This window comes from Perca fluviatilis, chromosome 7, assembly GCF_010015445.1.
Source record: "Perca fluviatilis chromosome 7, GENO_Pfluv_1.0, whole genome shotgun sequence".
Classification (NCBI taxonomy): domain Eukaryota; kingdom Metazoa; phylum Chordata; class Actinopteri; order Perciformes; family Percidae; genus Perca; species Perca fluviatilis.
The window spans coordinates 31677341-31689990 of NC_053118.1; the positions used below are offsets into that span (position 1 = coordinate 31677341).

Here is a 12650-nt window from a genome sequence, read left to right on the forward strand (position 1 = left end):
CACACCCCTATGCTAAATTCCCATAGAGGCAGGCAGATTTTTATTTTTAAAGGCCAGTTATTTGATGGATCCTGATAAAGTTCCGTTGGCCTTTGGAATTAAAATAGCCCCAAATCATCACATACCCTTCACCATACCTAGAGATTGGCATGGGGTACTTTCCATAAAATCATCTCTCAATGCAAATCAAACCAGCTATTAGGCTAACTGAAATAAAACCATGCCAATCTCTGGGTATGGTGAAGGGTATGTGATGATGTGGGGCTATTTTAATTGCAAAGGCCAAGGGAACTTTATCAGGATGCATAGTATCCTGGATGATTTTTTATTCCTCTTTTCAGTCAACTTTAGCATGGGTGTATTCACTGTAAATGTGACCCCAGAGTAACATCCATAATATCGTCACTGTAACACATGAAAAGACAACACCGGCCCAGTTGATGTGTCTGTATGTTATCTGTCTGTGCAAATCAAAGTATCTGTGGAACCCTTAATGGTAAGTGAATTACTCACATGAGCAACACAGTCCCTGCTTCCCTAGTCCAATTAGCATGTTGAGACACAGGTTACAGTAGGCCGGCTTGTTGAAGTGCTTCAGTCTCCACACATGTTGCCCGTCATCTTTAACATTCTGCAGCCACAGAAACACATCAAATGATTCATTGAGTAATTTAACTGCTTCATTAAATCATTTTATATTCTGGTGGGAGAATCATCAGCTAATCATTTCACTGAGTTGGCTCGATGGTTGTCTCACTAGTTGTATTTTTATTTGTGTCTGTATTTTACTTCGGTTCTTCCAGCTGTGTTTTCCAAATGCAGTAAAAGACTGAGGACACGTTTTGCTGTCTTCTCTTTTTAGTAATATTCATTCATAAAAAAAATGACACTTGGTAGGGATCTCTGCTGAAGCTGGTCAAATGGTTCCATCTAGTGGAAGCAAGACGAACTGAAGGCAGAACTGATGGCGCTCTTATTAGTTTGGGGATCACAAAGCAGCAGCGGGGATACACACACGTGTAAGGCTGTTCTCAGGAAACCGCTGGGGAGTGGGTGAGCTGTTCTGAGATCATTTATGAATAGCAGAAAATTGATTAGTAATGATGAGGAATGTCTTTTGTTTATATTCACTGCCTATAGTGTTTTTCTGATTATAACATGCAGTAGCACAGCCCAGAAGGAAAAATACATTCCCATTTGAAATTTTAGTAATCTAGCTGATAGTATGAACCACAGTCATTCATAGTGAGCTGTTAGAGAGCGTCGTTATCGTCAGCATCACACTTTACCCCTTAGTTTTAAAACACAATACACGTAAAGTGTGGCAGTTGTTAAGCAAGGACAGAAATTCAGATATTTTCCTCCTGTGATATTTCTCCAAATGGTTCGGGGAACCAGACCTCAAGACAATCACACAAGACGACATCATCAGGTACGTTTTAAACCTATCTAATGGCAATCATGGAAGCATTATCTAGTGTGCAGACTTTATTTTTTATGTTCTTCTGTCCAGCAGATGTGCTTTTGTAAAACGTTTAGACACTGAACGCAACCTTAAGTGGATAACCTAGACTTGGATTACTTTAAGAGTAGTGTTACTTTTTTAGCCACACTGGGCTCTAAGTATGGCATGAAATGTTGGTCTGTCACTTCCACATTGAAATATCTCATGAACTATCAGATGGATTGCAATGGCATTATGTACAGCTGTTCATGATGCCCGGAGGATCAATCCTAAAGTCAAACTCTGACTTCATCTGGTGCCACCAAGAGGTTGACATTTGTGTTTTTGAGTGAAATGTCTCAACAAATATTCAATGGATTGCCATAGCATTTGGTTCATACAGTCGTGCCGCAGTCAGGATGAATTGTGAATAACTTAAGCGATCCCCTGACTTTTCATGTAGTGCAAAAAAAAATTAATTTGTCCAATACTTCTGTTTAAAACTAAATACCTGTAGAAATAATTATGTTTCTCATCAGCTTTTGTTGCTAAAATGGTAAACTGAGTATGTGAATATGGTAACTATTGTTTACACACAAGTTGAGTATGTACACATATATCATAGGTTGACTATACATGTATGATATTTCTGCCTTTTTTCATTGTGATTGTTAAAGAAACAGTAGTGTCAAAATCTGAAGCAAATCAATTAAGGTGCTCCAGTTTTTCTCTGAAATTTCCATTCGAAAACTTTCTTTCTAGGAGCATTACAAGCGGCCGGTGTCACCAGAAAATGGAAGTGGTGTCTCTGTGGACTCACCGTCTCCAGGCCCAGCAAGACCAGCAGGGGGATGGTGGTCATGCCTCCCTGGATCCACTCCCCCAGTGACACTGTGCCATCATGATCGTAGTCGATCTCCCGCATCATATCTTGGAGGATCTACAGTAAAAACAAGGACAGACATCAAGATAAGAAGTGTACAATCTTAATTGTAATACTGAATTTTCAGGCCCATCTTCAATTTCTTTCAGGGTCATCATTTAGTGTTAAAGTACAGCCACAGAAGTGTCATCATTGTGGGGGAAAAACAACCCCGTGTCTGGTAACAAGCCAAGAGGGTTGCTTCTATTAAATTCAAATCCTTTCTGTTAACTAGGTGAAATGTCTCTTACTGGTTTCAGCTCGGTCACATCCCATTCCAGGTACTCGGCTACATGCATCATCTGGGAGATAATGTGCTCCAGCTCCTGCGGTGAGACCACAGACAGTCAATTACAGGCACAAAAATACTGTATTTACCTTTCTGTATATTGCAGCCTTACAAGCTGATGTCGCTAAGTGTCTTTGGCCTGAATAGACTGATAGACGGTGTGTAATAACAGGTTGGGAATGTCATTCTTCCGCACAGAAGAGTTGCGCAGAGAAAAACAAAGGCAGCGTGGGAAGCGCACTGAGGCTGATGGTTTAATTACAATGGTTGCTTTTTTGGGGGGGGGATAGAGGGGTGATATTATTATCCAGTGGGATACTGAATCACTATAATGCACTTTGGACTTATTTAAGATGTTGAGAACAAATCAAGAATTCACACTTAAATTACCAACCATTTTATTTTTTCTGAAATCTGGGTCACACTAAATTAATATGTGCTTTTTTGTATGCTCTCTGTCCTCTTTTCCTTGCTCTCCCTCTCCCAGTCAATAATGGGATATTAATAATGGGATACATTACAAAACTCCTCCACCCACTCCACCCTTGCCCCTCTAATTCCAACCCCCCACCCCCTCCCATGCATGTACCCATAAGCACTAGTGGGCTTTCATTCATAAATATACCAACGCCCAATACATTTGTATTATTTACCCCTAATATACTTACATGCAGTACATAGAATACATACAGTAGTTAGAGAGATGTACCTAAAGCATTTAATATACAACTACTTATTATGCAAAATGCCCATTGTTGTCAAGGTAGAGCTGTATTTGAAGTTTATAGTAATTTAACCAATACCTACTGTGTGTATATTTCATGAATTGAGCAAATGTTTACCTAAAATGTGATCTTAAAAGTTACTGTAGCTGTGAAATAAATGTGAAGTAAAAAGAACAATTTTCCCCTCTGATTTGTAGCGAAGCAGAAGTGCAGTATACGGTGACAGAAAATGGAAAGAGTCAAGTAAAGTACCTCAAAATTGTACATTGGTACAGCACTTTAGTAAAGTATTACCCATTATTATTACTACGCATGTCCTCATGTCTTATTGTGTAGGTTTCATATTGAACTTGACAATAACTAGTATAGTCAACAACTACTTTGTATATTGTGCTTAATAAAAAGTACACAAACACATGGAGCTGATACGAGTGACCGATCGACAGAATAATAATCTGCAATTTTGGTGATTGATTAATCACTTAAATAATTGTTGAAGGAAAACATTAGTTTCAGCTCCTCAATTGGGATAAGAAATAGAATATCTTTGGGTTGTGAATATTGGTCAGATAAAACAGTTTGATGATAATACCTTAGGATTTAGGACATTTTGACCGGCATCTTCTACGGTTTTCTGACATTTTATAATTCAAACGATTAATTGATTAATCTAGAATATAATCATCAGATAATAAGCACAACTGTTAGTTAGTTAGACAGGATTATACCTCCTCATACCTGTACTTTGTGTCTCGAGTACACACATACAAATAAAGCTCATTAGAAAAGACTTATTAGTGATTTTGAAATATTTAAACAGTAAAAAAGACTTGAGCAACATATCTTTGGGTGCTATCAGCTTCAATTCTACCTTTTTGAACAAAGAATTTCAGGGGGAAGTTGTTCTTAAAGAGGGGAAATATTTACCGAGCTGTCCAAAGACCCGTTTCCATCAGTGTCATAGAGGCGAAACATAACTGTGGAGAGAAAAAAAAAACTAAATGTCAAGCTACAGCATTCACACCCTGCACTCTCCACCCTTCCCATCCTTTGAAGTGAACATTAAACGCAGTTATTGGCAGCAGAGGCCAGAGCACTCGCTGCTCCATTTATTTCACTGTGTACCTCACTGCATGCAAATACAAAGCTAAACCTGAATCTCGGCAGTTGGGAGCATCTGATTGTTGCAACTTTAAGTGTCCCCCAATTACCACTCAAAGGTGTCGCCATGGAAACAGACAGCTCCCACATCACAGTGGAGATTGGCTCTTCCTCTTACGTCACGGTAATGCGTCTGAACGTAACAGAATCGTGACAACAACAAATACGTGACCCGACTGCAGATCATATCCTTACAAATGTCTATACTTAAGAGGTGCTCCAACCCACCGCTGCCCCGCCCCCACCCACGGGCCTACCATATGAGCGTGGTCGAGGTGCAGCAGAGGGCGGGTTGACGTCAGATGGCGGTTCGTCAGGCCACTTATGAGGAGCTAAGTGCCAGTTTCCTGAGGGGGTGTGGTCTTTAGGGGGGAAAGGGAGGGGTGGAGTGATGCTGGTGTTGGGCGGAGGCTGGTGGTGTCAAAAGGAGGTGATTGTGGTGACCCAAAAAGGTCCCACAGGAGGTAAAGAAGTGCTAAAGATGATGAAAAACAAATGGGTTGTACAATTTCCTCCGTGACTATGACTCATGAAAGAAAAAAAACCTCTGAATCACCTAAATCTCTAAAAAAAAAAATCATTTTAGGAAGAGATTTACAATTTCCCTTATAACTGAGATTAAATAGACATAACATTGTCTCTGCAGGGTTTAAGTAAGTTGTATTGAATCAAATTGAAATGATTGTTTATGAATTTTTAATAATAATAAGAAAGTTCCAAAAATAGTTTCAGGGAAAACCAGTAGTCTTCTGATGGGTTCTAATTAAGAGATCCTTTTCCTGTGAAATGGATTGGGATAAACAGCGCTCATATTTTATTTAGATAGTCCAATATTTTTACACAAATTGCTATCAAGAGAACATTGATATGAAGACAACTCATATCACATTTCAGAGGCTGGTTTTAGACTTCATTTTAGGGCTGATGTCTTTGTGGTTCAGGAAAGATGGAAACAACCAACAAATGCAAACGTGTGCACAAGTAAAAGCCAACTGACTGTCTGTATTTAGTATTTACTGACTTGGTAGTTAAATATAAACTCATGATTATCAAAATGTATTTTGGTACAGTGAACTATTGACAGAATATTAGTATAAATGTGAAGTCTTTCTAGATTGATATAACACTATGATAATACCTATTGGATTATTCTGGTAAGCTGTTTAAATCTTTGTGGATTTCCTCTTTTTTTGTGCTCATTAGTTTCCAATTTCATTTTGCCATTTAACCTAATTACTTTTCAAGATGCATCTTATTTTGTTCTTCAACATCTCACATCCTTTCATTTTCAATTTCCAGGTGTTTTGTAAACTGTTATTAACTGTATGAAAACCCATTTATGAGCTTGATAAGACAGATTTGTTGAAACTAGTTATGGCTGCTTAACACCGACATATCATCCTCCATAAATGTGTTCAAGCAAATTTCTAGTGAGATTTCTCTTCTCAGCGACACCTTATGTTGGTTAAAAAAAAAATCAAATAAGATAATCTTAACAGGACATTAAAGTGTTAAAAAAAATACATTTATTATTTTAAGAGGATGGCGTTCGAAAAAATGTCATATAAACAGTTGGATTGGTTGCCAGATTGGATGTTTGTACTAGAAAATGGGGAAAGCACGTGAGCTTTCTGGAGGGCTCCTAAGAAGCTTTATGCTGGGGAGAGATGTGAATGACGGGCTTATGGTGTTGTCATTTATACATACAAGTTCATAAGGTTTATGGATTATTGTCCATGTTGTTACTATTTTGTTGAATGGTCTTGAATATCGTAGTTATTCTCTGTTGTTTCAATGAAGACACTGTTACTCATTTTACACAAAAAAAAAAAACTGAAACAAGGGAAACTGCATTGGAGCAAGAGTCTTTTTAAATGATTAAGAAATGTTTTTTGCAGATCAGACTGTGCAAGTTTGCAAAAATGTGCTCGTTTTAGATGATCCTGACCAAAGAAAACCATCAGCTCAGAAACAAGCTGCATTGAAACCAGAGCGGTTCTTAAACTAACCAGCAGAGGGAAGCATCCACCTGAGAAATGACAACAGTGTGGCTCACAGAGTTGGGGAGAGACAGGGATGCAGGCAGAGGGAGAGAAAGAGCTCATAAGACATCATCCATAGTTAAATCCATGATGTGCTCACACACAGGCAGCATCAGTTGAATTATTTAGTCTTCTTTGTGCTTAATGAGTGCTACTCTACTCAATAATTCAGCAGATGGATGAGAATTACATCAACACAGACAAAATATTTCCAATTAGGCAATGTAACTTTGATGTGATAAATGCAATTAAGAGATGTGGGAAGACATGTCAATAAACTGCGACCATGAGGCATCAAGCATCCCAGCGGAGAAGCTTTATGGGAGCTGAAAAGATAATTAAAGAAGAGTGATGAAGCAGGAAAAGAAGAGTAGAAATTGTGATGATTGAATAAAAATGGATACTAACTTTGGCTGAAAGCTGAAAGAGCTTATTTCAGGTATTAATTTTCACCAGGGGGAAAGAATAAGATGACACCAATGATGGATTGAATGTGCTTTGTAGCCAATTAATACACCAGAGAAAACTCTGATTTTAATAAAAAGCTGAGAGAAAAACACACACAGAGACTGAGATACAGAGAGAAGAAGATACCTGGCAAATATTTAAATGGCAAATAAATATCAATAGGACATACAATGTTGCATTTCTCATAGAAAACCCAGTATCTGTTTGCCATTGGCTTGAGAAGAGGCTACTATAGGCACTCTGTATTATCAGGGCTTTGTGCTTGTTCAGACTGATGTCATGTTAACCTCGCAGACAGGAGGGCTGGAGAAACAGACATAAATAATCAAATTGGTTGAGTTAAATCTAAGTGGAGAACTAAGGTCAACATAGATGATCAGATTAATAAATGAATGATTCATAGATCTCATTAATTCATGTCCTTTTATTCTTTTGTACCTGATGCAGAGACAATTACGGCTCCAAATGTGTGTTGTCCCTCAAACCCACTGGCTCTTGATTTTAAAACACTTTTGAACCCTTTTGGCCTTAATCAATGTGTGGAAGGGCCGACACATCATCTTGGCCACACCTTGGATCTCATCATCTCCTATGGGCTTTCAGTTTCACTTGCAGAAATAACAGAAACTGGTATCTCAGATCACTTCCCCATCAGGTTCGAGATCAGTGTTCCACCACCCGCTATTAAGCCTGTCTCCTCAGCTTTTAGGCGCCGCTGCATCACCTCCTCTTCAGCTGGCGAGTTTGCTTCTGCGTTTGTGGACTCACAGTTTTATGTAAAGAATGGTCTGGTATCTCCCTTCTCCCCAGATAACATTCTCTCTGTGTTCCATTCCACATGCACTGAAATCCTAGACTCTGTTGCCCCTCATCGGATTAAATCTATTAAACCTAAGGCAGACACTTGGCTAAATGATACCACAAGGGCCCTTAGGCAACATTGCAGACAAGCTGAACGAAGATGGAAGAAGGACAATTTACATGTATCACTGGGTTTATTAAGGGTCAGTCTAACCACATACCAGAAGGCTGTGAAGGTGGCAAAGATGCAGCATCTCTCCTCTGTCATATCCGGCAGTTGCCATGAACCCAGAGTGTTATTTATTTATTTATATATATATATATATATATATATATATATATATATATATATATATATATATATATATATATATATATATATATATATATATATATATATTATATATATATATATATAAATATATATAAATATATATATATATTTATATATATATATATATATATATATATATATATATATATATATATATATATATATATATGTTACCTCTGCTCTGACAGATATTCAATCATGACATGTGAGAAATTTCTTTGTTATTCTATTGACAAAATAGCATCTGTCAGAAAAAACGCCAGTGCTAATTTTAAAATTGTTTTTATCTGCTTATCCTGCACATTCAGCTGTGTTCGAGGAATTTAAGCCAGTTTCTCTGACGTTACTTAGTGAGGTGGTACAACACATGAAACCTACCAACTGTCCCTTAGACATTGTTCCCGCCAGAATGGTGAAGGAGGTTTTTAATAGCACCATTGGGTCGAGTCTTCTTACTTTTTTAAATTCTTGTCTTAGTTTAGGCTCTGTCCCAGCTGCCTTTAAACATGCTGTGGTCAGGCCCCTACTTAAGAAGCCTAATCTTGACCCCACAGTGTTGTCCAATTTTAGACCAGGCTCTCATCTGCCTTTTCTGTCAAAGGTTTTGGAAAAAGTTGTTTTTATACAGTTACAAGCCTTTTTACAGCAGAACTCTGTGTTTGAAAATTTTTAATCTGGTTTTAGATCACGTCACAGTACTGAGTCTGCACTGTTGAGAGTACACAATGATATTGCCTTGTCAGTAGATGCCGGGAATCCTACTGTTTTAGTGCTTTTAGACCTCACAGCAGCTTTTGACACAGTGGACCATGCAGTCCTCCTCTCTCGCCTTGAACGTTGTGTAGGCATCAGAGGCTCGGCACTTAAATGGTTTAGCTCCTATTTGGCAAATAGGAGCTTTTCTGTCATGATTGGTGAGCTCTCCTCGTCAGCTGCTCCTATCTCTTGTGGGGTACCCCAGGGCTAAATTCTTGGCCCCATTCTGTTTTCTTTATACATGTTGCCTTTAGAAGCTATTATAGGAAAGCATAACCTGTCATTTCATTGTTACGCAAATGATTTGCAAATCTATTTGCCTATGAAAGCTAATGACAGTGTTTCACTAAATTCCCTGCTTAGTTGTATCGCTGATATTAAGTTGTGGCTTTCAGAAAACTTTCTTAAATTGAATGAAGATAAAACAGAGTGTATTATTTTCAGTGCTTCCGGGCGCTAAGATCCGTCAAGCTTTGAATCTGGGAGCTCTGGCATCTGCTACACTAGGTCATCTGTCAAAAACTTGGGGTATTACTTTTGATTGCAGCATGAAATTTGACAAGCAGATCAGTAATGTTAGAATGAGCTTTTTCCAGCTCGCCTCCTGGCTAAAGTTAAGCATTTCCTGAACAGGCATGATCTAGAAAAGGCGATCCATGCTCTTATCAGTTCAAGATTGGATTACTGTAATGCTCTTTATATTGGTCTGAATCAAACCTCCATCTCACGTCTTCAACTTGTAGCAAAAATGCTGCGCTGGTTTTAACAAATACATCTAGACGCGTGCACCTATTACTCCCCGTTCTCTACACTCTACCGGCCCTGTGCGTTTTAGAATAGATTTTAAGATTGTGTTGTTTGCTTTTAAGGCCTTAAATGGTCTGGCCCCGAAGTATTTGTCTGAAATTTTAACTTGCGAGAGCACAACCGGGGTGTCTTGTCTTTTTCAAATCAGCAAGTTTTAGAAGTGCCTAGGTCAAGGTATAAACGTTGGGGTGATCAGGATTTTGCAGTTGCTGCCCCGAGACTCTGGAACAAGTTACCCGCTGATATTCGCACTATCACAGATGTAGCTCTTTTTAGGTCCAAACTCAAAACATATCTGTTCCGTCTGGCCTTTAATACGTAGCAGTGGTGTGACAATTTCATTCTTTTGTTTCTGTGTAACCTTTTCTGATTTTACTATTTTCTATGTTCATTCTTTCCATGAATGATGGTTTTTGTAAAGCGCTATATAAATACATTTGATTGATTGATTGATTGATTGATTGATAAAGAAGGGTTGAGAGTCCTCTGTGCAAGGGCATAACTTTGGGTTCAACATTGGGGAGGTTGCGATCAAGAGTTGTCTTTTTTGGGGGCATTTCAGCCTTTAATGGAAAGAACAGATAGATATGAAAGGGGAGAGAGAGGGGGATGACATGCAGGAAATCGTCTCAGGTCGGACTCGAACCCTGGACCTTCTGCGTCGAGGTATAGGCTACACCTCCATATATGTGCGCCTGCTCTACCAACTGAGCTAATCTAGACTTTTGAGCAAAATTGAAATTTTAAAAAGGTCAAACACTTCATTTTCTGCATTCTGGTAAATGTTTCTGCATCATTTTATGCAAATGTCTTTATTTATGTAAGGGAAATTATAAAAAGGTTTTTGGGGGGGGTTGCACTGGCCAGATTTGCTTATTGGAGGGGGGTTGTTACCCCTCCCATCCCCCAGTTTAAATTACGCCTATGCATCTGGACTCAGACTCAGCACTGATGCAGATTAAAGCGTAACGTGAGATGGCCATTATGAATGTCCGGTCAGATCAGTCAGGATATCTCTACAACAATTACAGAAAATTATCTCTCATAGTAAATAAAGCCATGGACAATACTTGCTTCTGATTGGCTGGCAGCTGTCTATAGTGTAACAGGACATGTTAAACAAAGACGAGACAAGCAGGTGTTTCCAATGCTGCAATACTGCAGGTAACCATAGCAACAGTAGATCTGCTCGACACTGCATTACCAGATGATACCGACGCAACCATAAGTTAAACTACAAACAAACTTTTCCCAATGTAGAAAAGAATGCACAGCTAACAGCTTCCACCTCATTTATAACCTCGGCACATCAGGACTATCATGGCTGCAACAAACAACTATTTTCATTTTTGAATAACCTGCTGATTCAGAAATGTATCGTTTTGTCCAGATAATGTGAGGAAATGGTAATAAATGTCCACCACAATTTCTCAGAGCCTATTGATATTGCTTGTTTTATCCTATTAACAGTCTAAAACCAAAAGATATTATGTTCACCATCACATACAAAAGAGAAAAGCAGCAAATCTACATCTGAAAAACTGGAGCGACTAATCGTTAGTCATCGACTCGGTCATCGATTCAGCTATTCTAATCAGGATTATTCATCGTGTCTTATCTCTTACATTAAACATCAAACAGATAAGAAGTGGGCGTTGTTGCACTGATGCAAAGAAAGAAGAAGGATTCCAGTGAGGATAAAGATCTTAGTTTAAATATTATTGATCTATTGTCCGCCCAGTAACACCTCAATTGTCTAAAACCCCATTTGGACCAGATTAATATTACGGGGTGAGATGAGGAATAAAATCACTGTGCTCCTCAGTAATTTAATTTATGTGGTCTCTAGTAGATGTGATTATTCTGCAAGACTAGCCAACAGACAATACCAGTACCAACCAGTAGCTGACATTTCAGCAAGCTCTTGCTCATGGAGCTTTTTACGTTGCCGTAATGTTTCAGTCTATCAGTTTAGCAAAAACCTTTTTCCGACATCCTCCAATTTCACACTGAGCTAATTAAAAGAAGGAAAGTAGAAGGAAAAAACAGCTTTTCTGCAGAGATTGGCATCCAGACAAGTTTGCTAAAAAAAACAACAGGTAATAATGAAAAATTACCCACATTGATGCTCCGGGCGGGATTAACATCACTGACCATCAGAGGTAATGCTAAAACTAGAGAAATAAATCCATTCCGAATGACTCTTAAATCTGCATATTTGGCTTTTTCCTAAAACAAAAAGAGGGCAAGAGGCAGCTCTTAGATTAGCTTACAGAGACAGTTAAAGGCTACCATGGTTATTTAAAACTTGAAAGATCAGCTACCTATTGTGGCATGATGCATTCTCCCACAAAGCAGCAGAGCAAAGATTCATGGTTTGTCCTCTCTTACCCTTTGTCTTTTTCACTGGACTTCAGTCTGACTGATCCTGAAAAACTGCCTGGAGACATTGCTTCTGTCTCTTGGTGGCTCAGTTGGCTGGTTGTGTACTTTATCCTTTTTTATTCTTTTTATTTATTTCTTCATTCATTTTAGGCCCTGTTTACAATTGGTTTTGGTGATCTGAACACAGTGGACAGCTGAGAAACACTGCCGTTCACACCTATCATGCTTCTCCAGCTGACTATTTGTGTTCGGATTTTGTTACTGACTATGTCACTTCCGCTAGAAGGTCAAAGGGCCCCGCGCACATTATTACGTCCACACTCTTGCCAGTCTTGTTAGCGGTTGCGTCGGTAAAGCTTGACATATCTGTCCAACGCATCTCCTTCCAACAGGCAAAACGATGGACGGCCACGCAACACTTCATCTAACTTGTTGTAAAATGGCCGAGTTATTTTTCTGTTACGTCCATGTCACGGACGCATCAGGACGCATTAGCGTTAACATTACAAAAGATAT

At 38.7% G+C, this 12650-nt stretch overlaps 1 protein-coding gene across 4 annotated transcripts in view; it reads right to left on the minus strand.

The window, feature by feature from the left end:
* Window positions 1-12650, minus strand: part of LOC120562591 (diacylglycerol kinase beta-like) — a 61631-nt gene that overhangs the window by 14356 nt on the left and 34625 nt on the right. For all 4 annotated transcript variants that reach the window (XM_039806384.1, XM_039806383.1, XM_039806385.1 and 1 more), the window contains 4 exons: window positions 4308-4357; window positions 2618-2692; window positions 2265-2384; window positions 514-631 (listed from right to left, as the gene is read on the minus strand). In XM_039806384.1, coding sequence (XP_039662318.1) covers window positions 514-631; window positions 2265-2384; window positions 2618-2692; window positions 4308-4357 — 363 coding nt within the window. The remainder of the gene's footprint in view (window positions 1-513; window positions 632-2264; window positions 2385-2617; window positions 2693-4307; window positions 4358-12650) is intronic.